Source organism: Bos indicus x Bos taurus, chromosome 14 (genome assembly GCF_003369695.1).
Source record: "Bos indicus x Bos taurus breed Angus x Brahman F1 hybrid chromosome 14, Bos_hybrid_MaternalHap_v2.0, whole genome shotgun sequence".
Taxonomy (NCBI): domain Eukaryota; kingdom Metazoa; phylum Chordata; class Mammalia; order Artiodactyla; family Bovidae; genus Bos; species Bos indicus x Bos taurus.
This window is the reverse complement of record NC_040089.1, coordinates 66,433,175-66,460,639: the sequence shown is the minus strand read 5'-3', so window position 1 is coordinate 66,460,639 and position 27,465 is coordinate 66,433,175. Positions and strand designations below refer to the sequence as shown.

At 42.7% G+C, this 27,465-nt stretch overlaps 1 protein-coding gene across 2 annotated transcripts; it reads left to right on the top strand.

The window, feature by feature from the left end:
* On the top strand, positions 1-27,184 carry ERICH5 (glutamate rich 5). Of its 2 annotated transcripts, XM_027561470.1 has the most exons (4): positions 1-468; positions 21,029-22,177; positions 23,970-24,086; positions 26,879-27,184. In XM_027561470.1, the coding sequence occupies exons 1-4, from the start codon at positions 411-413 to the stop codon at positions 26,884-26,886; spliced, it is 1,332 nt and encodes a 443-aa protein (XP_027417271.1). In that variant the 5' UTR covers positions 1-410; the 3' UTR covers positions 26,887-27,184. The 2 variants fall into 2 exon arrangements, with proteins under 2 accessions (XP_027417271.1, XP_027417270.1); XM_027561469.1 differs by lacking the exon at positions 26,879-27,184 and having other exon boundaries at positions 2-468; positions 23,970-25,622.
* Positions 27,185-27,465: the final 281 nt, after the last annotated feature.

Sequence of the window (27,465 nt, the reverse complement as noted above, 5' to 3'; positions counted from 1 at the left end):
CCTCCCAAGCCCTTCGCCCCCTCTCCCAAAACTCAGCATCTTTATCCCTGCTTCCTAGGCAACTTTCCTCTCTGCCTTTACCACCTTCTCCACCTTCGCCCTACCTGGCTCCTTTCTTGTCTTTGTCCTCTTCTGCGTCCCCGCTGTCCCCTCCCTGGCACCTTCTCCCAACGAGCGGCTCGCTTCCCTCTCCAGGTGCGCGCCCCCACCCAGCGGTGCGGGCCCTCCCACGCAGCGGTGCTCGCTCCCACCCAGAGCTCCGCTGCGCGCTTGCGCTCTGTAAGCGCCGGAGCTGGCCGCTCGGAGTTGAAGGAACTTGTGCCGCCTGAGCGTTTCGCGCGGGATCCCGGCTCAGGGTCCCCAGCCCGCGCGGTCGCCGCGCTCGCCCTCCGGGCGTCCTCCTGCCCGCGATGGGCTGCTCCAGCAGCGCCCTCAACAAGGCCGGCGACGGCAACAGGCTTCGCAGCGGTGAGCAGGGGACCCGGCCCCACCGCCACCCCGCCCGCGCCCTGGGGCTTGGGTGGGTTCGCTTCCCCGGGGTCCGACGGGTGTGACTCGTGCCCACCCGGCCGGGCAGGGGGCGGCTCCTCCCTAAGGATGCGAGTGAGACCCGGAGCGGCGCTGCCGTGGCCCAGGATGCGGCGGTCCTGGTGCGCTCCGCCGCCCACGGTGCCCCACGCGGGAGGGAGCCCAGGAGTGGAGAGACCCCGCTGCCCATGGCAGCGCGGGGAGTTGGCCTTAAGTCCCTAACGCGGTCAGCCACCGCGCTCTGTTAAACAGATGCAGAATTTCTTGTCCTTCAGCGTACAAGATTTCAGATTACTGTGCAGATGAGCATATACTCAGCGCACAGGTTCCTGAATTTTTAAAGAGGTCAGATGCACTGTCCACCATCCTTGGCTTAAGTATTTCTCAGTGAATACGAGTGTGATGAAAAGTGGTCCTCACTGAAACTTACGTGGAAATGCACCACACGCTTCTGTCTCTATACAATAGCCAGGTGCTTGGCTAGGTGCTGAAGATGCAAAGACCCTATTCCTGGGGTCTGGGATGGGGGTGGGGAGGAAGACGAACATCAGACAAGTTGAACAGGTGATTGCCATAGTTTCTGACCGTGATAAGTGCTGTGAAAAGAATGAAACATGAATGAACCAGAGAATAGCTGGGTTTTATAGCAGCTTCACTTCTTAGATTTTGAGTGGCTGTTGCTTTGAACAAAGCTCTGAAGGTTAAGCACATTCCTTCAGGTTAATTTACAGTCTTCTTCAAAGCTAACTTTATGAGAAATTCTACACTCTGGCTAATTCCTTCTCACAAGTTTTCTTTTAGCACCTTGTGTTATTCCAATAACATGTCTTTCTGATTTTGTAGTAGGGAGCGCTCAGGCTTTTCAAGAATGGTGTTTCAAAGCTCAGACACTGTGTCTAGTCAGAAATAGGCCGTGTTACAGTCATTTTTGTGGTGTGTGATAATTTATTTTTAATTTCGTAGACAACAGAAAGCAATAGAAATGTGGAAGTAGGCCAAATATTTAAAGCCCTGTATAAAAGTGATTCCAAACCCCTGGTGAACTGACAACAATGTGAAGAGATGGAAGAAATCCATTTCTAATGTACAGGGCTTGCTGACCTTTCTCCTAAAAATGATGAACGCCTCTGTCCCCAAAACCTGCTCTCTGGAGGCCAGGGCAGGAAATAATTTCTTTGATGTTTTATGAAATCAGATGGATTCTGTTTTTTTGCATTCTGTTCCATGATCAGTCCTTGTTGGTTTTAGTATGAAAAACTGATGCTTCAGGAAGATATACTGTATTACTTTGGTTTCTCTTATCCCCCAGCCGTGCCCCCAGATATCCTAGGAATTTAAAAAGCAGAGCACTAAATCATCATTGTAGATTTTTTAACTGATAAAAACTGGTAGGGAATGTTACTCTTGGGGAGGGGCAAAATGTTCAGTGGCTGGAAGGGTTTTTTAATCCTCTTAAAAAATAATGAATAACCTTGTTTTAATAAACATTTTATCACCAATATAAATAACTATCCACATGAGTCATGCTGTTTCATTTTTTTTGTTCATGCTTTCATTGGAATTTTAAGTTTTCACGGATGTTGTTCTGAAAGAAATGTTAAAACAACTGACAAAAAACCAGGTTTTGAGCATAGAAAATTAATAAATTGCTTGATGCACATATTGAATCAATCGACAGGTGTATTTTGCATCTGATCCTCAGACAGTATTCCCTTGTAATTAGATACTATTGTATGTTCATCAGCTTTTCAACTCCATGGACTTGGAGGCCCCATAAATAATTCATTCGTATTTCTGTAGCTCAAAACTTCTTTAAATTCTGTATACAACCCGAAGCCTGTGTGTGTTTGCTTTTAGATTAAAATAGTCCAAGTTTATTAAATGTCCGGCACATGCATTTACTCACTGTACCCCCAGTGCTTAACAATGCTTGGCACATGATTGTTGAATGATTACATTTAATCCTTATAACAATGCTTTGACTAAGTTTTATGATTGTTCCCATTTTACAGAGAAGAGTAATTTGCCAAACCTGTGGGGCTCCTTGAGAGTCAGAGCTGAGCTTTGAACTCAGGTACTCTGATTCCATAATTTGACTTCTTATCTGTTCTCTTCCTCCTTAAATCTGTTTGTGACAACTTGATTTAAACCTCTTTTTGTCTCACATTGTTCTGGAGCCCCATTAGGTGTATGGTCATTCACTGTGCAAACAACAAAAGAAACACAGGAAAGTATAATCGAGTATCTAACTATGTAAATTGAATATTATAATAGTTTATTATAATCCCTAAATGAAATATGTAATAAATATAATATTCACCTAGTATACTAGCATGAGTAAAATATTTATCCCTAAATAAGAATCAGTGAAATATGAAGTTATATTTGCTTCCAAGTTTAAACTAGGAATATTTGGAGGACATGTAGCCTTAGAGGTATTTTCAGCAGCTACATCGATATAGAGAAGTTTGCAGTGGCCTCCCATAGAGATACAGATAATCTTCATATTGTAAGAGATTCTTTTAAAATTCACAATATTATGAGTTAAAGCTGTGTGGGTGTGTTAGTTTCTCAGTCGTGTCTGACTCTTTGTGACCCCACGGACTGTAGCCCACCAGGCTCCTCTGTCCATGAAATTCGCCAGGCAAGAATACTGGAGTGGGAAGCCATTCCCTTCTCCAGGGGGATCTTCCTGACCCAGGGATTGAACTTGGGTCTCCTACGTTGCAGCACATTCTTTATTGTCTGAGCCACCAGGGAAGCTGCTGCTGCTAAGTCGCTTCAGTTGTGTCCGACTCTGTTCGACCCCATAGATGGCAGTCCACCAGGCTCCCCCATCCCTGGGATTCTCCAGGCAAGAACACTGGAGTGGGTTGCCATTTCCTTCTCCAATGCATGAAAGTGAAAAGTGAAAGTGAAGTCACTCAGTCGTGTCCAACTCTTTGAGACCCCATGGACTGCAGCCTACCTGGCTCCTCCGTTCATGGGATTTTCCAGGCAAGAGTACTGGAGTGGGGTGCCATTGCCTTCTCCGGAGTTAAAGCTAAAACGTATAAAATCGGCTGCAGACCGTATCTGTGTTTGGATAGTTCTGCTTAACAATTTTCTGTAACTGGTTTAAGAACTATTATATATAAGGTAGTATTAACCTGGAAGCAGAAGAATCATAAAATAATGGGTTGGACTAGATTACCTCTGAGATCACTTATAGCTCAATAATTCTGTAACACTGAATATGGAGGCACTTATTTTCTGGGCGCCAGTGAATCAGATAGTTACTGCTGGTTAGGTAGCTGTTAGGCTAAATAGGAATAACCCATTCTGTTGATCACATGGAGATGTTTGCTGTGATGCATGACATAACAATTCCCCCTGAGCTGCTTTTCATCACCCCCAAAGATGACTCACTAGGAAGAGATGGTTGGTGGGGGAGGGGACGGGGTTGGAGGGGCAGTGTGGAGACTGGCTCTGATGTAAATAATTACCCAATGCTACTCAAAGTGCAGAACACTACTACTACTTACGTGGTAGTCATCACACATAGATTTTGAATGCCCTGAAAAGGATGAGAAAAGAAGCTTTTCTTTCCAAAAGGACAACTAGACAGATTGAGTTTGGAATTTCTTGTGTTCATGGAAGCATGTTCTACATATTAGAACAATTTTTGTTCTCTTCAGTGCCCCTGGAGCTTATGAATCTGAACACAAAGATTTTGATGACTTCATAGGCGTTAATGGAACTCAAAAGTTTCCAGGCCTTTGGCATCGAACCTTCCTCTCCATGCTGCCAGCCCTCTGCTTCTCAGTGTAATTACTGTCCCACTCTTTCCTGATAAAAATGCCACCCATTTCTTGCAGACTTCTTCCAGAAGTTTTATAGCTTAAACACCAATGCTGCTGCTGCTAAGTCGCTTCAGTCGTGTCCAGCTCTGTGCGACCCCATACACGGCAGCCCACCAGGCTCCTCCATCCCTGGGATTCTCCAGGCAAGAACACTGGAGTGGGTTGCCATTTCCTTCTCCAAAACACTGATGTGGACAGAGTAAATAGGTGGTAATTATTGACGAATTCATCGCTAGGTTCATGTGTACATTTCCACTGACAGCTGTAATCATGTGTTTGTTCTTATCTGAACTCTCACTAGCTGCTTGGAGTCCACTGTCTAGATAATAAATAGGATGAGGCTTGAATTTCACAGTTATGTGAATTGACCTTTGTGTAGCAGAAATACCTTTAGTTATCAACCAGTATTTTCACACAGTGATATTTCAGTCCTGAACACTTCTCCTCTGTAATTGAAGAACAAAAATCATTAACATTAAAGTAAGTTTTAGAGGCTTTTCTTGCATACGAGTATTATATAAATGGGATTTCTTTGGTTCAAGTGCAGAGTCTCTGGACTGAGTCTTGTATGTCTTTGTGTTGCCTCTAGAGCTTGACATAGCATGCTTGGTAAGTCTTTGGGTGGGCTGATTACATACAGCTAATTGTAATGGAATAGTCATAAAACTGAAAACATCTGAAAAATGCACACAGTGAAAAGTCCACCTCCCACCCCAGCCTCACCATCTGCTCAATACAATCACATCTATGGATAAAAATTTTTATTAGGTTTTTTTTTGGATATATTCTCCCAAAGTTTCTTTATACATTTCAAATATTATTTCCCTCTCCCATCTTTATTCATAAAATGTGGTGTATTATACCCACTATTATTCTTCACTTAATTTCTTTCACCTAAAAATATGGAGCTCTTTCTATAATCTCTTTGTAATATAGAGAACTTCTTTCTCTTTTTTTTACCCTTGGTTAAGAATCCACTGTGTAATTTATTTAACCAAACCCCCAGTGAGGCACATTTGATTTGTTTCCAGCAAATGAGGCTGCAGTGAATTCCTTTACACATACATCATTTTGAAAGTGCACAAGCGTAACTGTAAGACCATTTCCCAAAAAGTGGCATTACTAGGTCAAAGGGCAAGCACATTTATAATTTTGAGAGCTAACTACCTAAATGCCTTCATAAGGGTTGTACCAAATGACACTCTCATCACCAACACATCTTTTTCTAAAATTGAAGGCTTTTGACATTTAGTATAGTTGCATCAAAACATGGGCATGGAGCAGAAATCAGGAGACGAAGTAGGAGCACCCACTTGGTTCCAGATACTTGAGCCTGTATTCTCATATAATCCTCGTAAGAATCTTAGTTTCACCGAATTCAGCTAGAAAATTGCAGCCTGGGGAGGATAAGTAACTTGCCCAAGGTCTCAGAGCTAGTGAATGATGGATCTTGTTCTTTTCACAAACTCCAGTCCCATCCGGGTCCAGGCCCAGTTCTGCTAGAACTCATCGTGTGGCCGTCAACATAGAAGACATGCAGTTCACATCGAGGGGGTGGCTGGGTGAATGGATGGACTGACAGAGATGGGGATTCAGGGAGATGAGAGTGCTACTGAGAAAAGCAGAGGGAGGGTAGGCATCAGGACCGGCAGAATAACAAAGACTGGAAGGTAAAGTTGGTCCAGGTGGACTTGAGAAGACAGGGTCGGGTTGTGAAGGGATTCCTAGGTTATGCAGAAAAAGACCAACACAGCAAAACAAAGCTTTCTTGTGTTCTCTGAAATCATACTTCTGCAAGGTTGCCACACGTCCCAGCTCATGTGTACACTTTCACTTTTGTGTTAATGTTTTACAACAAGTTTAAAATAAAAACCTAGTACTTGAAAGGCTTACCAAAACTGATAAATAAAACATTGAACTTGGCCAGGATTTGAATCCCAGTGTATAGAAATGTAGGTAGCCCAGGTAATGATTTTGTTTTTTTTAAGCGAAATATCCGAATGTAACTCTCCAATTGAGTGTTAGTGTCAGGAAAGTACCATGAGGCTTCAGAAGCTTCCTTACTTCCTCGGAGCTGTTACTGTTCACATTCCTTAAACCCTTCCTTGGGAATAGCCCTCTGGCCCTAGACTTGATTCTTTTGTGTACATTCTGGGATGTCAGAGCTGTGTCCTTTAAGGATGTCCTTCCCTCCCAATCGGGAGGGAAGCCTCCCCAAAACCCAAATCAAAAAACCTCACATCATTTTAAATAGCTAAAATGCCATGGGCATTACACTTTATGAAAGTGGGTGAAATAAGCCAGGAACTGCTAGCATGCTCAGAAACAAGGGGGGTCATGGGAGATGGAGAAAAGGGCAGTCAGTGCCATGGGGTCAGGTTCAGATGACACCATTTTCTTCCCCAAGGAAGGGCCCACGGGGCTCTGGGGTCCTCGGGGTAACCGGGCCGGGCTCTGGTGAGGTGCGGACTGCATGCTGACAACCCGGGAGGGATGACCCTCTTTTCTTAGATGTCACACTCAACCTTCCTTGCAGCCCCTCCTCCAGCCTGGTTTTTCAAATAAGACAAAAGACCCCGCCTGAGTCCCGATAACATGCTCTTTATTCATACCAAATACTTTTTGACTTTCAAATCTGTATGATTTTACTTGCTTTGAAACCATCAGATTGTATTAGGTCTGTTTAGATAAGTTCAGTTCAGTTGCTCAGTTGTGTCCGACACTTGCGACCCCATGAGCTGCAGCACGCCAGGCCTCCCTGTCCATCACCAACTCCTGGAGTTTACCCAAACTCATGTCCATTGAGTCGGTGATGCCATCCAACCATCTCATCCTCTGTCGTCCCCTTTCTCCTCCCGCCTTCAATCTTTCCCAGCATCAGGGTCTTTTCAAATGAGTCAGCTCTTCGTATCAGGTGGCCGAAGTATTGGAGTTTTCAGCTTCAGCATCAGTCCTTCTAATGAATATTCAGGACTGATCTCCTTTAGGATGGACTGGTTGGATCTCCTTGCAGTCCAAGGGACTCTCAAGAGTCTTCTCCAACACCACAGTTCAAAAACATCAATTCTTCGGCACTCAGCTTTCTTTATGGTCCAACTGACACATTCATACATGACTATTTAGATAAGAGACATGTCCAAATGGACATTAAGTAGGAAAGTCAAGACATAAAAAGATGTAAGAAGCATCGTGACACATCTGCCCTATCTATCTACTTTCCGGGTCACTGGAAGTCAAATTTCATTTACATACTCTTTACTCTATGGCCATGCAAGTATAATTCAGAGTGGACATCAGGATAGCACCAGTTATCATTATCTAAGACAGATAAGTACAAAATGAACTTGACGTCGTAGGCTAAGGTGACTTCCTGTCAAGAGACTGCTCAACAAGCCTCTTCTATGACCAGAGCTCTCTGCCTCGGCCAGCTCCGTTGTGGCTGTTCCAGGTCCCCCCATGCCAGGCCCCTGGGAGGTCAGTGATAGACCTGCTTCCTGTCCACTGAAAGAAAGGCTATCTGCTTCCTTCCCTTACAAGCATAAGGATGTACCATCAAATCAAGTATTTATTTATTTATTTGTCTATCAATTAATTTTCTGCTCCCTTCACCAGGACACTCATTTCAAGGACATACTTTTACAAGCCTCTAATGTATTTGTCTTCACACTCCGTGAAAAAGCCCTTTCTGCTCTCCGCAACAAGCAGCTTTTCTTTCAAACGTAGTCCTAAAGGGCCCTGCAGGATGAGAGAGTTCCACTCTTGGCAGACCACCTTGCTTCGTCTGCCTTCTCAGCCTTGCCTGGCTAATGCTGGTCTGGTCTGTCTTTGGTGATTGAAATATATCTTTGTCCCCTGTGTTGTGTGTATGAGCGCTTCCCAGCCTGTGAGCGTGGGATCCAGTGTGCCAGCCTTCCTCCCGGCCTCTCGGGCCGCAGGGCAGGGTCCAGATGGCCCGAACCCTCTCAGCGTAGCTTCCTCCACTGCTCTGTGTGCGGCACAAATACCGTGTTCCGTGTGTGCCGTGACATCAAAGAGATGGGAAGCCCTGGGCTAGGCATTCCAACTGCTCTGTCAGTTTCACTAGTGGTTTTTCTTACGGAGGAGAACACCTGCCTTTTGTCTTCCCAGTGAGGACCTAAGTTGCAATGTCCTCCCCAGTTGCTCTCCTCGCTTCCTTCTCACTGTCATCGGTAATGATAAGGAACTTTCCCCCCGCTACTTATTCTAACTTTTTTCATTTCCCTAAAACTAATAGGAACCCCATAGTTTCTTTTGGCTAATTTCCTTTTCCTTTGTTTGCCCCGGAGTAGCCCCTACAGACTAGATACTTATGAGAGGCTGTGATCACCTTTGGGGGCTTCCCTGATAGCCGGTTTGATTCCTAGGTGGGGAAGATCCCCTGGAGAAGGGATAGGCTACCCACTCCAGGATTCTTGGGCTTCCCTTGTGGCTCAGCTGGCAAAGAATCCACCTGTAATGTGGGAGACCTGGGTTCGATCCCTGGGTTGGGAAGATCCCCGGAAGATGGAAAAGGCTACCCACTCCAGTATTCTGACCTAGAGAATTCCATGGACTATACCCATGGGGTCGCAGAGTCAGACATGACTGAGCAACTTAGTGTGTGTGTGTGTGTGAAAGAGGTTTAGAGTGGAGGGCACACGTGAGAGAGAAAATTTCAGCATACTAAGAGATAGTATAGAGTTCCAATTTAAAATGTGGGTCTGAAGTGAGACTGGGTTCAAATCTGGTTCAGGGTATCAGAGGGTCATTTATTAGTTGTGTGACACTGGGCCACTCAACCTTTTTATGCCTCAGTGATGTCATCTGTAAAAAGGGATTAACAATTGGCTCCTATTTCCTCATTTGTTCTGAAGAATAAGTGAATTAATATGTATAATGTACCTGGAATGTAGTCTAAGTATTGCCTGTAGCAGGGGTTGGCAAAGTGGCCTGTTGGCCAAACCAGCCCACTACCTGTTCTTATTTTAACACCTATGTTAGAAAAATTTATTTAGCTGCACCAGGTCTTAGTTGCATGTGGGATCTAGTCCCCAGACCAGGGACCAAACCTAGGCCCCTAATTGGGAGTGCGGAGTCTTAGCCACCGGACCAAGAGGGAAGTTCCCCCACAACATTTTTTTGTAAATAAAGTTTTTTTGGAACACAGACATGCCCATTCATTTACACATCGTCTAAGACTGCTTTCTCACTGTGATGACAGGTGACACAGTTGAGTAGTTGCAGTAAAGACCCTTGGGGCTCAGTGGTAAAGAATCTGCTTGCAATGCAGGAGCTGCTGGAGTCTTGGGTTTGATCCCTGCTAGGGGAAGATCCCCTGGAAGAGGGTATGGCAACCCACTCCAATATTCTTGCCTGGAGAATCTCATGGACAGAGGAGCCTGCTGGGCTACAGTCCATAGGGTCTCAAAGAGTCGGACACAACTGAAGTGACTTAGCATACACACATGCAAATAATGTCCCCATGCCTGGCAAAGCTGAAAATATTTACTCTCTGTCCCTTTATAGAAAAAAAATTCTGACCCCTGGCTTGGAATATCATCTAATAAGTCCTTAATAAAGATGATTTCTCATTGATATCAATTTTAGTAAACCTCAATTTTTCTTTATTGCTTTTCCTAGATAACAATTTGATTTTTTTTTCCCCTCAAGATCAAGTTCTAGATCTCTAAATGTTTTGAGTTGCTGGCCTTTTTTTCCTTTCTGGTAAATTTGTTAAAGGAAAGTGTCAAAAATACTGTTAGTAATAGCATTAATGGTACCAAAATATTAAAAAATCATAAAAATGGTTATGCAGATGGCTAAAGTTTTATGAAACAGTTTTTCTAAGGCTCCTAGAGCTTATTTTACTTGCTTTTATGTTTTGCTACTACAATTTTAAAAAAACAGATGATTTTAGAATAGTTTTAGATTTACAGGAAAATTATGAAGGTAATATAGAAAGTTCCACATCTACTTCACCCTATTATTCCCATCTTATATTGGTAGGGTGGCTTTGTCACAAACAATGAACCAAGCTTGATACATTATTATTAACCAAAGTCTATACTTTATTTGTAAGGAAAGTTATGACCAACCTAGATAGCATATTGAAAAGCAGAGACATTACTTTGCCAACAAAGGTCCATCTAGTCAAGGCTATGGTTTTTCCAGTGGTCATGTATGGATGTGAGAGTTGGACTGTGAAGAAGGCTGAGCGCCGAAGAATTGATGCTTTTGAACTGTGGTGTTGGAGAAGACTCTTGAGAGTCCCTTGGACTGCAAGGAGATCCAACCAGTCCATTCTAAAGGATATCAGTCCTGGGTGTTCTTTGGAAGGAATGATGCTAAAGCTGAAACTCCAGTACTTTGGCCACCTCATGCGAAGAGTTGACTCATTGGAAAAGACTGATGCTGGGAGGGATTGGGGGCAGGAGGATGATGACAGAGGATGATATGGCTGGATGGCATCACCGACTCGATGGACGTGAGTTTGAGTGAACTCCGGGAGTTGGTGATGGACAGGGAGGCCTGGCGTGCTGTGATTCTTGGGGTTGCAAAGAGTCGGACACGACTGAGCGACTGAACTGAACTGAATTGATACTTTATTGGGGCTTTCCAGGAGGTTCAGAGAGTAAAGAATCAGCCTGCAATGCAGGAGACCCGAGTTCAATCCTTGGGTCGAGAAGATCCCTGGAGAAGGGAATGGCTACCCACTCCAGTATTCTTGCCTGGGAAATCCCATGGACAGAGGAGGCTGGCAGATGCGGTCACAAAGAGTGGGACATGACTGAGTGAATAAGCATGCATGCATACTTTTAGATTTCCTTAATCTTTCTCTCATGTCCTATTTCTGTTCTGGGTTCCATCGCCTGCATTGCATTTGGTTGTCATGGTCATGTCTCCTTACACTCCTCTTAACTGGGAAATTTTCTCAGGCGTTTTGATGACCTTGACAATTTTGAGGTGGTCTGGTCAGCTACTTTGTATACTGTCCCTCAGTTGATACTTTTCTGATGTTTTTCTTTTGATAAACTGGGATTATGGGTTTGGGGGAGGAAAAGAGCAGAGGTACAGGACCCTTCTCATCACATCATATCAGGGGTACGGGTTCTCAACATGACTAACCACTGCCTCCTAAATTTCTCTGATACTCTTTGGGGACTCTGAGCCTTGAAGAGGTGGAGAGTAGATGTTTGTTTTATACTCTAATCTTATTGAAATCTTCCAGTTGAATTGTTTCTATGATTCTTGTTTCAACCTGCTTCTTCCTAGGTCCAAACCTGTTTAATGCTCTGCTTAAAAAGAGAAGCTCATTCAATTCAGGTTTCAAGTGTCTGGGCCAGAAGCCCAGTCTGGCCTAAAAGTGCCTAGGCCGGGGAGAGGAAGACTTCTGCTTTTTTACAAGTGACTTTTCATTCTGGGAAACAAAGCCCCTCAGTTCCCTTAATATGATCAGTACTGACCATGGCAGCAAGGTCATCTGAATTGCATATGGATCCCTAGCCTGAGATCCCTAACCCAAGAGATGAGTAGCAGCAGTCAGCTAAAAGGCCTGGGCTCACAGTCCTGCTTGGTCTGCCCACTGCTCTTTCTAGAACTGGACACTCTCAGGATGTGCTAACCACCCAGACTTGAGGTCCAGATATCTGAGGTAACTGACTGCTCTGTTGCAAAATTTAAGCATTCCATCCCAGCCATGGACTCACTAACTGAATACTTCCTTCTCGAGTGCAGACCCCTGCTCTTGGCCACTGATGCCTTTGTACATCACAGGTTGACACCCTGATGAGGTCAGACATGGACTCAGTGGCTGAGCTGGGAGTTTGGCCACCACTGTGAGCGTCAGTGGAGCCCCTTGGTCATTGCCCTTAGAGAGCAAGGCACAGCAAGTGTAAACTTTCATTTCAGATGAGAAATTAGAAGACCTCTTTGTCCTGACCTAGCTGAGATGGAGGCTTAGCAAACCCACCCAGCTCTGTGGTATGAGGAAGCTTGAGGGAAGGAAGTCTTGCTCCCCAGTGTGGAGCTCTCTTAGACCAGCTCTGACCCTTGCTTCACTGTTGAATTAGTATACTCACCTCATCATCTGTGCTGCCCATTACATGCTAGCGTGAGGACAGAGACCAGGCCCGACGTCTGAAGCTGGGCAGCAATGCCAGTGGTTCTGGGGTCGGGCCTGCGAATCAGCACTGAAACAAAACCCCAGAACCTCCCAGGAAACACTGATGGTACAGGTTCTGGGGCCATGGTTTGCCTGAAAGCACGTAATCTTCCGGGCAGAATCCCACTTCCTTGGGCTCACATCTGAGGCTCTGCCGCCTCTAACTGGGAGCCCTTCCTAGATAAAGGTTCTTAGTCTTTCACTGTCATATTTCCTCTGCTGTATAATGGAGATAATAATGACTTACCTTGTGGAGTTGTTGGGAAGGTTGAATGAGATGGTCCCTGTAAAGCTCTAGGCACAGTGCCTCAGTAAATGTTAGCCACTCTGGTTCCAAGCAAAGCATCATGGGTGCGACCCATTTAGGTTGGTGAAGGGTCATGGTGTGTGAATATCAGAGAGATAATCTCCACTTTTTCTCTCTTCTTCCTTGTTCATTGAGATGTCTTTGATTTTTTTAGACTGCATTTCTGCCCAAACATTGGATCCCCATGTGCCAGTAATGACCATCAATCAATGAAACTTGCCTTTTTAAGTGCAACTACTGCTGATATTTTTTAATGTGATGTTTAATGCAACACCTTTTTTGAAATAAGAGTTCATCTTATAGAATTCTAGAGGAAACCAAAGACAATGAAACTGGAAAGTCGTACCTGAAGGAGGTGACTATTCGTCATGGCTTGAGGACTGGCTCTGAAGCTCTTAAATGTCAGCCTAGGCGGAAGCCCCCCGCCCCATCTCCATGTGTGCTTATCAAATATTCCAGTAGTATCTTTCCAACTGCATGTTCTTGTTCCTCTGTGCTTAAATTTCAAAGTTAGATTTACCTTCAGACTTTAACGCATTTACCTTGTGATGTCAAAACTAGTTTTAGATACGTCAATTCCGGTAGTACTACTAAAAAATGAAGAGTGGTTTGTCTGACTTTTATTTGCCCTCTGTAGGGTTTTTTGGCTAATGGTTTCACACTCCAGTTACGTGGGATGTAACTCTTCAAAATGAGTGCGTTTTTTAAAAATTTGTGTTTATTTATTTGTTGTCTGTGCTGGATCTTACTTGTGACCCACGAGATCTTCAATCTTCATTGCCGCATGCAGGATCTTTAGTTACCGCATGTGGGATCTTTAGTTTCTGCGTGTAAACTCTTAGTTGTGGCATGTGGGATCTAGTTCCCTGACCAGGGATGGAACCTAGGCCCCCTGCAGTGGGAGCACTGAGTCTTACCACCAGACCACCAGGGAAGTCCCCAAATGAATGCCTTTTTAAATATCTACTGACTGATAGAACATACCCTTGTGGATTAGCATTTGTGCCATGGCACACAGGGTCAGTATCTTTACCTACTTTGATGAGGGAAAAGGGCAGAAACATGGAGTATAGCCCCACTGTTAGCTCCACAAGAATTTGTTGGATGGGGGAAAAATGATGGAATGGAATTGAGGAGAAAGCAAAGACAGAACATGAGAACACGAGTTGGACTCTTCCTTTAGAGTGGATTCATGCTGCATCCCTGGTTCCCAAAACTCAGAAGCTACCAGAACCTAGAAATGGTGGCAGCAAGGGAAAATATGAGGATCCCGCTGTTCACTGATTCTCTAGAAAACTCAGCAGACCATCCAGTGAGATCTTTGGGATGGTTGATACATTCTGGCCACGGAATGGGAAATATTGACCTCAAGTTTTTCTCCTTGCTGGGTAGAAACTTCATTTTTTATTAGAGTAACGAACGGAGTAGAAAAGCTTCCACCATAATGTGAATTTCAGGTATGTTAGCTCTGGTTCTAATCCCTTCTGTAATGTTGCCTAGTATTTAATTTCTTTGTGTGCCTATCACAACGGTGCTTGCAACAAAGGTTCTGTTAGTTCAGCTGTCACAACAAATTTGTGCATGGATCAACTTACAACAGAATCAAGAGAGATAATGAGCACCAAAGAATTACGCCCAGAGCAGTGTATGATTTGATAAAATGTAGGGTTCAGAAAACAGACATATCCTTAAACAACTTTGGATGTGGAAACAATGCATCTGTCCACAATATTTATTACATAATAATACAGATTAGGCATAGAATGTCTCCTGTTTGTGAACAAAAGGTGTAGAACCTTCTACCTCCAGGAGGTATATTGGGGATTCACAAAACCAGGTGGATGGAGCATGGAGATCCTTACATAAGAGATTGTGCCTAGGTACCAAGTTGTGCTTAATAAGGGAATGGATATTATTTGAATTTCCCTGCAGACAGGGAAGTCTAGGATGACAAGGACCAGGTCTTCCTTGTTAACTGCTGTAACCCTTGTGCTTAGCCCAGAGCTGGCATATAGTAGGCACTTCAATAAATGAAATCAAAGCCAGCAAACAGAATGAAGCATATTTATTTATATAGCTCAGTTGGTAAAGAATCCACCTGCAATGCAGGAGTTCAGTTCAGTTCAGTCGCTCAGTTGTGTCCGACTCTTTGCGACCCCATGAATCACAGCACACCAGGCCTCCCTGTCCATCACCATCTCCCGGAGTTCACTGAAACTCACGTCCATCGAGTCGGTGATGCCATCCAGCCATCCCATCCTCTGTCGTCCCCTTTTCCTTCTGCCCCCAATCCCTCCCAGCATCAGAGTCTTTTCCAATGCAGGAGACCCTGGTTCAATTCCTGGGTCGGGAAGATCTGCTGGAGAAGGGATAGGCTACACACTCCAGTATTCTTGGGCTTCCCTTGTAGCTCAGCTGGTAAAGAATCTGCCTGCAATGCAGGAGACCTGGGTTCGACTCATGGGTAGGGAAGATCCCCTGGAGAAGGGAAAGGCTACCCACTCCAGTATTCTGGCCTGGAGGATTCCATGGACTGTATAGTCCATGGGGTCTCAAAGAGTCGGACACGACTGAGCGACTAAGCACAGACACATTTATATAAAAGCTAACACTGGCTTTTATTGATACTAGTCAAGTCCGGTCAAATCATGGCTGACGCGAATACTACTCCATTATCTGTCAACAATCTGATTTAAAACTTACCATGGTAACAACAGAATTTTATAGGTCAACAGTGATAGCTTTGTAGTGTTAAGGGACTGTTTATCCGAGCTCTTTAATGTTGCAGTTCATTCTTCCTGTTGCAGAATTATCTTTAATTGATTGACAGGGCCAGGGCCATCAGTAGCCCACAGAGGACCTTTATGAAATTAGGAAAAGCCGCCCTTCCACCCCTGAGGGCTGCACCCTTGGCAGTGCACACGGCTGGGGTTCAGGCCTCCCTTGCCCCTTCAGCAGGACACCCCCACGCACTGAGAAACCTGCAGAGCCATTTGCTTCATCCCTTGTTTACTGAGTACCTTCTCTTGTCTCGTACCACGTTGGGTAATGACACATATAACCTGTCTGAATTATCAATTATCCTGACAATCGTGAAAGGCAAAGATCACGTAAGGAAACTGAGGTCCGGAGACTTTGAATTGCATGGTTAAGTAAATGATGGGTGAGGATCACACTTAACAGCAGAACAGTCTGGAACCCCCAGCTCCAGCTGAAGAGGAAGGAGGATGAATAGATCCAAAACGTGTCCTTCATCAGCAGCTGGGGATAAAAACCTTCCTAAGGATAAGAAAGGGAGTGCGGTGGTCACCATTGTCTTTTTTGTGGTGTTCTCTGAGAGTTGGTTTGAAACAAGCATTTGTTTTCCAACCCTTTCACTTATCTACTCTGATCTTCCATCCTTTCTGAATAGGCTCAGAGAAAGGTAGTAGGATTAGGATGAATGTAACGGCCTTCCCTTTCTTTGTGTCCGCCAGGACCTCTTCCTTGCTGCGGCTGTCACGTGAAGTGTAACGCTCACGATGGCTAACTTGACTGATGCTCAGGGGGCACCAGTCACTGTGATGGTGGTTTTCCAGGTGTTAACTCATGTAATCCTCACAACAGTTCAGCTGCCCCTCTTCCCACTCTACAGGTGATGAAACTGAGGCACAAAGAGGCTGAGCAGAGCTAGTAGGTGGAAGAACCAGGATTCAGACCCAGTGCATTAGAGGTGCCATTTTCAGAGTCATAAGATATCTGCTCCCTTTAGAGCAGCTTATTCTATTCTACCACGTAGGAAAAAGAATTATTGAGTGATTCAGTTCAGTTCAGTTCAGTCGCTCAGTCATGTCCGACTCTTTGCAACCCAATGAACTGCAGCACGCCAGGCCTCCCTGTGTATCACCCAACTCCCGGAGTCTACCCAAACCCATGTCCATCAAGTCAGTGATGCCACCCAACCATCTCATCCTCTGTTGTCCCCTTCTCTTCCTGCCCTCAATCTTTCCCAGCATCAGGGTCTTTTCAAATGAGTCAGCTCTTCGCATTAGGTGGCCAAAGTATTGGAGTTTCAGCTTCAACATCAGTCCTTCCAATGAACACCCAGGACTGATCTCCTTTAGGATGGACTGGTTGGATCTCCTTGCAGTCCAAGGGACTCTCAAGAGTCTCCTACAACACCACAGTTCAAAAGCATCAATTCTTCGGCGCTCAGCTTTCTTTATAGTCCAACTCTCACATCCATACATGACCACTAGAGGTCATTACCTCCAAAATACATTTATTTCAAAATTCAGGGTGCAGTTAATCAACATGAATTACCAAATGAGTGTGTCACTACACTTCCAGCATTTTCTCTAATTTTCGGTGATCATTTTGAAAATGTTTTAGCTTTGGGGGGCTACCCTCCAAAATATTCAAGACAGTGACTTCTTTTGTAATATTTCTCAGCTTGGTTGACTATTTTCAGGTTGCAATATAAGAATATTATATGTCAAGGACATTTTCCTACTTTAGGTCTGACAGTAAGATTAGGAAAAGTATATAAGAATGAAAATTCATGCTGTGACCATGGGCATAAAAATTCTAATTATGGAAGAAATTGATAGATTCCTTGGACACCATTTGTGGATAAATACATTTTCACAAAGCATTTGTTTTTTTGAGAAAAAAATACCTTGACTTATCCTGATAGCCCAAGTTCATGTCCATTGAATCAGTGATGCGCTCCAACCATCCCATCCTCTGCTTCCCTCTTCTCCTTTTGCCTTCAATCTTGCCCTGCATCAGGGTCTTTTCCAGTGGGTTGGCTGTTCGGTGCTGTTCAATGGACATGAATTTGGGTAAACTCTGGGAGATAGTGAGGGACAGGGAAGCCTGGTGTGCTGAAGTCCATGGTGTCACAAAGAATCACATGACTTAGTGACTCAACAACAATCCTGATGGCACAATATATGTTTCAAAACATGAAGCTGAGTGGCTATGATTTGGGTGTGTCAACACATTTTTTTCCCCACGGCTTTCTGCTCTAGAAAAATGATGACATTAGAGTTGCACCCACAGCTGGCACTTCTGGCTGAAAGTCATTTGTCTCATTTAACTGACAGTGCTGATCACTGTAATAACTGTTTTCCCAGAAAATATAATTTGGAAGACATTTGTGATTAGTATAATAGTACATTTCCTTGTCAGTTCCCTAAGGCAACCATCACTGAAACATCCTTTGTGTGGCATCTAAATGAATTGTCTTGTCATAACGAATGTCTTTATAGACCTGAGAAATCACTTTTGTTAAGTTGCCTTCTGTGCTGTTAATTTGAAGACTCCATGCATGATGAGGCCAGAGAAGGGGGAGTGAAGGATAGCCCTCCTCCCAGCTTCGTCCCATGGACCCCCAGGCCCACAGCCTGTGCCCCGTGTCTCACAAAATCCTCCCTAGACTGTGCTTTTCCAGCTTCATGTCTAATCCCTCTCCATGGGGGGATCTACACACATTCTCAGAGATAGGCTGGGAGACTGTTTGATGTGAGTAAATGTATTAAAAAGAGAAACAATTGGCAGTGAATTGAACTCATGAGAATACATAAACTAAGGAAGTAAAGAACCATGACAGTTACTAACTCAGGGAAAAACAAAAAATCAAATAGCTGACTACCTGGCTCAGTTCTTCATTGCAGACATATTTATTATGTGTACATATAACTGAATATCGATAAAATCTAAATTACAACATGATTGCTATTTTAAATCAATACTAATGTGCAATTTCTGAATTGAAATGTAATTTGAGAGGGTGAATGTTGATGGAGGCAAGGGGAAAAAATGTTTTTCATAGTGGGAATTAATTGAAATAGCCAAACTAAAAAACAAAGAAGTAGCAATTCTCTTAGAAATATAGGGGGGAAAATCCCTCCAAAAACAGCTAAAAGAATGAAAATATTTAACCCTAGAGAAGGGGAAATCGGAGAGGAGACCTGAGTCTTAGTTTTATATCGTAACTTACATTAGATAAGCAGATAACTCTTTAAACTATGTACCTGTATAACTTAGGTCAGGTTTAACCTAGGAGAGAAAAGAAGAAAAAATATTCTTTGGGGAAAAAAGGCTAGAAGAGGAAATATGTCATCTAGAGGCCCATTTTAACATGCTGGTTTATTTTCTTCAAATATCTCCCTTTCTATTTTTCTTCTGTTTCTCCCTTCCAGTGATCAACACTGTTGTAATTGTACTATGTATAAAATTGATAGCTAACTTATTGAACATTTAATTGCAAAACAAACCTTGTGGTAGAACACATTTGCTATGCATTATTTTATCTGAAAATCCAACTGGAAGTGCTGATTTTTAGCTTATATAATCATTATCTTATTTTAGCATATGGTCAGCATAATCACCCTTTTTCATGGCATAATAATATTCCACCCAATGGATTATTGATCTTTCTCCTAAATTATTAGACTTTTAAATTGTTTCCCCAGTTTTGCTATTCAAAAGAATACTGGGCTGATACATTTTCCCCAAAGCATTTTACTGATATTTTTGTTTTTAGGATGAATTTCCAGAAGTAGGATCACTGGGTCAAAGGGTGTAAGCATGTTGCCATGCTGCTTTCTTAAACTGTTGAGAGAACATTTCTGCCTTCATTGTTTAATGTCATATGATGCCTCATGCAACTATGACACAGATGGGAGAAACAGATTCACTGCCATTTTACAGACGTGACTACTAGGAACCAAGTTCCCAAGGAACTTGGGAACAATTGGAGAAAGAGCCAGAAATGCAGGAAAAAAAATGCATTCTACCCAGCTCTCTCTTGAGCTCTCTCCCAACTGGGACCCCCCAAATGAATGAAACTCAGACTGATCTGTGCCTGCTACTTTCTCTCCCAGACATCTCGGTCTTTACATAGTAGGGCTTCTCTGGCATGGGGCATTTTCCATTCACTGAGGGCCATTCTGCTTTCAGTTCAGTCCAGTTCAGTCGCTCAGTCAAGTCTGACTCTTTGCGACCCCATGGACTGTGGCATACCGGGCTTCCCTGTCCATCACCAACTCCTGGAGCCTACTCAAACTCATGTCCATTGTGTTGGTAACACCATCCAACCATCTCATCCTCTGTCGTCCCCTTCTCCTCCCACCTTCAATCTTTCCTAGCATCAGGGTATTTTCCAATGAATAGGTTCTTTACATCAGGTGGCCAAAGTATTGGAATTTCAGCTTCAACATCAGTCCTTCCAGTGAATATTCAGGTCTGATTTCCTTTAGGATTGACTGGTTGGATCTCCTTGCAGTCCAAGGGACTCTCAAGAATCTTCTCCAACACCATGGTTCAAAAGCATCGATTCTTCAGCGCTCAGTTTTCTTTACAGTCCAACTCTCACATCCATACATGACTGCTATAAAAACCATAGCTTTGACTAGACAGACCTTTGTTAGCAAAGTAATGTCTCTGCTTTTTAATATTATGTCTTGGATGGTCCTTCTGCTTTAACGGGAAAGTAAGACCTCTCTACCAGCCCAAGGGCCACTACTTATGCTGTGAAATCTACTCAGCCTAAGGAAGAGAAAGGGCAGGACAGAGGAAAGAGCATGAGGAAACAAAATATACTAAATTAGAATATGGGACAGGAGCCATGAGCAGGTACACAAGGAACAAACAGGGAAAAAGAAAGTGATTTTGAAGGATTTCATGTTTAAGATGAGGTATTTGAGCTGAAAACACTAGAGAAACTTGACTTGTGGTGTGTTAAGGGCATGGTATGGCCTCTCTGTATTCGATTCTACCCGAGACTTTCTTGAACTGTTAAACCTGCTTCTTGATAGCAATACACTTTCTCAGGATGCTGCTGCTGCTACTAAGTCGCTTCAGTCGTGTCCGACTCTGTGAGACCCCATAGACAGCAGCCCACCAGGCTCCCCCGTCCCTGGGATTCTCCAGGCAAAAACACTGGAGTGGGTTGCCATTTCCTTCTCCAGTGCATGAAAATGAAAGTGAAGTCACTTAGTCATGTCTGACTCTTATCGACTCTGACTCTTAGCGACCCCATGGACTGCAGCCTACCAGGCTCCTCCATCCATGGGATTTTCCAGGCAAGAGTACTGGAGTGGGGTGCCATTGCCTTCTCCGTTCTCAGGATAGAAACTGAATAATTATTTGTATTTTTCTTTTCAAATGAATAATAAAAAGTAACTTCAAATATCTATTTTTCAGCCACAGAAGAAAGTGAGTCCTGCTTTGTCCAGCCAAAACCACGTGCACTGGGAAGAGAATCTACTTTGTGTGGCAAAGTACAAAAGGAAAGCCTTCCTCCATTAGACAAGCTCAAGATCTCAGCCGTGTCCACAGCTAATGGTGTTCAGTCCCTCCCTGAACAGCCCCTGGCAAAGGAGGCTGCAGACCCACCAGGAGCCACAGAGGAAACTCAGCCTCTGCAGGGACTGAAGGGGTCTGAGCCACCTCAGCCAGGTGGCAAAGATGGTGCTCCAGGAGCAGAAGGAAAGGAAGAGGATGTGGAAGCAGTGACAGAGGCTCCGCCTTTGAAAGGAAGTGCTGAGACTGAACCTTTAGGAGCGGAAGCCGAGAATCAGCCTTTGATAACAGCGGGAGAGAGGGACTCTACTGGAGCAGTGGAAGGTACTGAGGATTCACAAGCTGCCGGAGAGATGACGCCTCTAGGAACAGCTGAGAGAGTTCCTCTGGAAGCAGCCAGAGAGCCAGGATCTCAAGAAGCTGGGGGAAAGGGTGAACAGTCCCAACTCCCAGAGACAGTTCCCAAGGAGACAGAATCTCCGGAGATACTGGAAGGTAGTCAGCCTGTGGAAACAGCGGAGCCGCAGCAACTTCAAGAAACAGTTGGAGAAAATGAGCAGTCCCAACCTCTAGAAACAGTTCCCAAAGAGAATGCATCTCTGGAAGTGTCGGACGGAAGTCAGTCTGTGGGAGCCGAGGGCAAAAAGCAACTTCAGGAGACGCTGGGGGAAAATGAGCAGTCTCAGCTTCGAGAGACGATTCCCGGAGAGCATGGCGGACCGGAAGTGTCGGATGGAAGTCAGTCTGTGGGAGCCGAGGAAGAGAAGCGACTTCAGGAAATGCTGGGGAAAGATGAGCAGCCCCAGCTTCGAGAGACGGTTCCCAGAGAGCATGGCGGACCGGAAGTGTCGGACGCAAGTCAGTCTGTGGAGACAGCTGTAAAGGCTGATTCACTCCATAAAGCTCCCGAAGGTCCTGGGAACATGGAGAAGATCCAACCTGAAAGAGCAGTTGAAAGCATGGAACATCCGGCAGGAATTCTAGAGACAGGGGCAAAGGTGGAAATGGCCAGGAAAATTCACACTAACGAAGAGGACCAACACATTGAAGGTAAAGTCATGCTGTCAGATCAGGTTGTTTAGACGTGCTCCATAAGAGATCATCTTGGGGGTGGGGGAGGCTGACACACAGCTCCCCCACCCCGGAGTCTCTCAGTGGTTGAAGTTCCCGTGATCCAAACTAAAAAGTCTTCCAGACTTGAACAACAGGCAACTTGGCTTTCCAGCAAAAGTGTTCTAAAACATGGTCTTTAGAAAAGTATCTAGATTTTTAACCTAGTTTCATTGTTAAATCAAATGGGATATTGAAGGAATGTTAAAATTTCAGAATTTTTCCAAGTTCACTCTTCATCAGGCCCCATGTATGGTATGAGGATCCAGCGTAAAAATGGTCAGTGGAGGAACTGACTTTTTTTAATATATAATTTTATTTATTTATTTATTTTTGGTTGCACTGGGTCTTTGTTGTGTGTGGGCTTTCTCTAGTTGCAGCCAAGTGGAGGCTACTCTCTATACTTGCAGTGTGCAGGCTTCTCTCACTGTAGTGGCTTTGCTTGACTCTAGGTGAGTTGGCTTCAGTGCTATGGCCCATGGGCTTAGTTGCTCCATGGCATGTGATACCTTCCCAGATCGGGGATCAAACCAGTGTTCCCTGTATTGCAAGAGGGACTCCTAACCACTGAACCACTAGGGAAGCCCAGAACTGACTTTTTAATGAAAGAACACACGAATAATGCCTCTTAGAGTGTCATTTTATCTTTGCAATCTTATCCTTAGAAATTACTGTCAATCTCCCCTTGTCCTTCTTCTCTTTTTCTCTTTATGAGAAGACGAGAGATGTACTATGTCTTAGCAAATGGTATTTTTGAAACATGTACATTACCTGTATAAAGAAAATGGAATCTATACTGTTCTTTATTGGAGTTACAATTAAAAAATTCTTCTGAGGCAGGATTTACATTTTGGTAAATTTTAACTTCACCTTACAGTAGAATGAAGTGAACCATTCATCAGTCTATTTCTTAATTATTTCACTCATTAATGCAGCAGTTTTTGAGTGTCTAATCATTTGCTTGGTGCCCAGTGCAGGAGTAAGGGATAGTCCCTGTTCTCAAGGGGCTCACAGTCTAGTAGGGAGAAGGCAGAATTTAAACAAAATACCACAATCTATTGAGGTAAGTGCTTTAATGAAGGTGTATAAAAGTGCTCTAAAATCAGAACGCAGAAGCAAGTAAAAGCGTATATTTGTTATACAGGCTTGGCACACCCAGGTATTTGGGGCCTAGGGTGATGGCAGTGGGTGAATTGAGGGGCACATGTAATGTTGTGGGGAGCCCCAGGGACCTTGGTGAACAGGAGCACAATCCTATCAAAACAGGCAGCTGCTTCTTGGCTCCATTCAAAACATAGGGGCCAGTGCTGCCCGAACTGACTTCTTAGGGAAACATTTGTATGTGCAATACCTGGACTTTTAAATGTTTCAGATCTTTAAAAGTTTGATGATTGTTTTCTTTAAACACCAGAATGACCAAACAAGACAAGTTTCTGGACACCCCTAAACATATTTTGAACTTTCTATTTGTAATATGTTCTGCCATCCCTTTCTGGGTAATTCCGCATCCTGATTTTATATAAGAGAGTGCCAAGACTCAGAAACGGTAAGTGACATCGGCCCTCTGAGGATCTCAGAGACCCAGGGCGATTGCCTTTCTTGACATCCCTGGAGAAACCTACTGTTTAGACTTAAAGAGCAAGAGCTGCCCCTGTTGGAAACCAGGTGTGAGGCACTTGGTTGTTAATGCTAAATAAGTATCTCTTAATATCCCCTTTGGTTAATTTTCCAGGTGAGACAGGAGAAACGGTTGAAACAGAGATGGAGAGTGAGAAAGTCAGTGAAGGGGCTGAAACAAAAGAAGAAGAAACAGGAGAAGCCATGGATCTTTCAGCAGCCACGCAGATAGGTATGGATGGAAGGGTGAAGGGACACAGCATGTTATAACAGAGAAGACAGAAAACTGCCGTGAAGTTGTGGTTACAGATGGTATCTTTCAACATCGACATGTTTTATACCAGGAAAATGTGGTTATCATGTTCTTGATTACATTGTTCCATAGAACTACTAAGCTATAAATGGTTTTCTTAGCTACTTAAAATTCAGAACTACAGTAGCCAGAGCTGGTACTGACTAGAGTATATGTTCATTTAAGAATGTGAGGGCATTTTCTTCATTGTGGCAATGGGTCCATTCAGTGTAGAACAGTGAGACCCTAAAAGAAAACATACACCTTTAAGTGTAGGTGGCTGGAGAAAGGAGTTAAGTAAATTTTAGGCAGCTCATGATAATGAAATCATACAGAACAACAATGGGGCAACTTATATCTAGTATTTCTTTCCTATCACAGAATTTAAAGCTAGTAGGAACCTGGGAAAGTGTGTCATTTAATTATTTTCTTACCTTAAGCCTATCTACTACCCAGGATCCTTAATAATGATCATGGTGTATGAAAAATGGTAACAAAATGCTTGTAAAAGGAATACAGACTCTGGTGCTGTTATAAAATTAGGCGTTTTTCACAATGAAAGGCTACACATTTTTAATGTGCCATTTTGAATCATCTAGTGATTTTATATATATGTGAGGTGTTTCAATTGGTGTTATTCCTTTAACTGACATTAAAGTTATTTTAAATTGACTTTTAAATGTATTTCAGAGGCAACAAACAGAAAGAATTAAAAATTAGATTTGTTGCCTATGTGGAGTCTATTCCTTGGGCTCTATTTTTTTTTTAAGATTACTTTGATTTAGGCTTTAAAGGTGGGAAAGAACTAAAAAATAAAGATTTAAAAACCATTTATAATATTTCATTAATGTTAAAATGATATAGAAAGTCACCTTTCAAGAATTCCTCCAGAGTTGCCAAGGGATTTTGATAAATTATTATCTGTGATTATATGTGAATAAAAATAATGATAGCAATCTTTTTCACCAATGAGTGCCTTGTGCTTATGAATATCAGGATAGAATTATATTCTGGACACATTTGGTATCTTTATCTTATTTGTAAATATATAGTTTAAAGATAACTTCTTAGATGAATTAACTAGACTCTTTTACTTTAGCTTCTGTATTAAACTATGAAGATGATGTAATTAATTTTAAGAACATAGAATAGAGGGAAGAATTATCTTTACTCTGATTTTAATGTTTTTATGTTTCTGACTTTAAAGAGTTAAATTGAGGTAGGTAACAAGAGGAGTTTCTTGAGTAGATGACCTCATCCTGTCTGCAAAATAAAGAAGCTGGATTGTGATTTTATTGAGAAGGACTTTTGTATGTGTCTTTGAATTCATGCATTTTACTCTTTTAATGGAAAAGATGGATGTTTTCATGAAAATGATAGGTACTTGATAAGTATTTGTCAAATCAATAAGTGAATAACAGTTACCAAGTATTCCCATTTATACTTCCTTCATTAAAAAAATATTTAAAATATGGATTTGTGCGATTCTAATGTTTTCATTCCAAAGCTGGTCAAGCTTAGTAACACTATATATTTGGTGTAGTTCCAAAACTAGCAATAATTTGGGGTCAGAAAGTTATACAACTCAGAACTGATATAACATCTCTTAAGCTACATTTTGTATCCAAAGGTGTTTTTCCTGACCTAAAGATATCTTTGTATAGGTATCTAGTAAGTAGAAAATGTCAGAGCTTAGTGTAAAATATGAATGATCACCTTAGAAAGTGATTGTACTTTGTATCAAGTACTGAAATAGTAGGATTCAATTACTTAATAGGCATAAAGTTCCGTTCTTTATTGTGTGGATTTTTTTTTTAAATCTCTAGCATATGTTAAAGAGATCTATTTAGAACTTATTCTTTGAAGAAGTCTTTCTCAAAAGCATTATTATAGAGTTGTAAATTATAAGTTTTCAAATTATTTATTGATCCCATTTTTTTCCATAATAACTAAAATAATTTATTCTCAGAAAAATTTAGAAATTTGTATAAATTTCTGATACTTTCTATACTTTTGTTTTTGGCCTTTAATGTGGTTATTAAGATATTTTTAAAAATTGTTCTTATTCTTTTAGATAATATTAATACATTTAAAATTCAAAACCTAGAAAGAAAATTGAAATGTTCCATAATATTTGAATATTCCAAAATTAAAATATTCCATCTAAATAATCTGCTAATTAATTTTTTAAAACAAAATTAAAGTAATAATTGCCTGTAGCAAAAAAACTCAAATACAGAAAGGTATGAAAAGTTGCTTCCCCTTTGTCCTTTAGTCCTTCTATGAAAAGATAATAAAGATTCTTGCTTCTAATTCTTCCATAAGAAGGTAATGTATATGCCAGGCTATATGGATATGCTAAAACAGAAGTGCATGTGTACACACTGACATTTTATAATGTAAATGATAATTTATTTAGCCCTTATATTGTGAAAAAGTGCATAAAAGACCACAAAACCATCCCTTCCTATGCTAAAGTTTTTTTTCTTTTGCCTAAAACTGATATAGCAAAGTACACTCTGATTCTTAGTTCCCAGACTTTGAGAGAAGTTTATTAATTTTGCTTCCAGATTCAAAATGCAGAAGCTGGATTAAAACTTGAGCTATTTAAAATGAATTAATAGAAAAACTACCATCAGGGCTGGATTTTCTTGCTTTGTTTGTTTTTTAAGTTTTTGTTGAATTTGTTACAACATTACTTCTGTTTTATGTTTTGGTTTTTTGGCTGAAAGGCATGTAGGGTCTTACTTCCCTGACCAGGGATTGAACCTACACTCCCTGCATTGAAAGATGAAGCTTAACCACTGGCCTGTCGGGAAGTCCCCAGGACTGAATTTTCTAATTCCAGGATGCTGTATAGGCATTTTGTAGCCCAGTTTGTGTCCTGTTTAGATGATTGCAGAATTTTCTGTATGTAACTGGGAAGGAAATGGTGAACAAATGATTTGCCAGTTGGCATTCCCATCTGGACTGCAAAGAGATCAAACCAGTCAGTCCTAAAGGAAATCAACCCTGAATATTCATTGGAAGGACTGATGCTGAAGCTGAAGCTCCAATACTTTGGCCTCCTGATGCAAAGAACTGACTCATTGGAAAAGACCCTGATGCTGGGAAAGATTGAGGGGACAACAGAGGATGAGATGGTTGGATGGCATCACTGACTGGATGGACATGAGTTTGAGCAAGCTCCAGCAGTTGGTATTAGACCAGGAAGCCTGGCGTGCTGCAGTCCATGGGGTCGGAAAGAGTTGGACACGACTGAGCAACTGAACTGAACTGATCCCCATTAGGGAGAGAACGTTGGCCTTTACCGACAGGG

What these genes read in the sequence shown, in the direction of transcription:
- ERICH5 (XM_027561469.1), top strand. Translation starts at nt 411, where the DNA reads ATGGGCTGCTCCAGCAGCGCCCTCAACAAGGCCGGCGACGGCAACAGG. An exon ending in CGGCAACAGGCTTCGCAGCG is followed by an intron (nt 469 to 21,028) that starts GTGAGCAGGGGA and finishes TCTATTTTTCAG; the next exon opens with CCACAGAAGAAAGTGAGTCC. An exon ending in AGAGGACCAACACATTGAAG is followed by an intron (nt 22,178 to 23,969) that starts GTAAAGTCATGC and finishes TTAATTTTCCAG; the next exon opens with GTGAGACAGGAGAAACGGTT.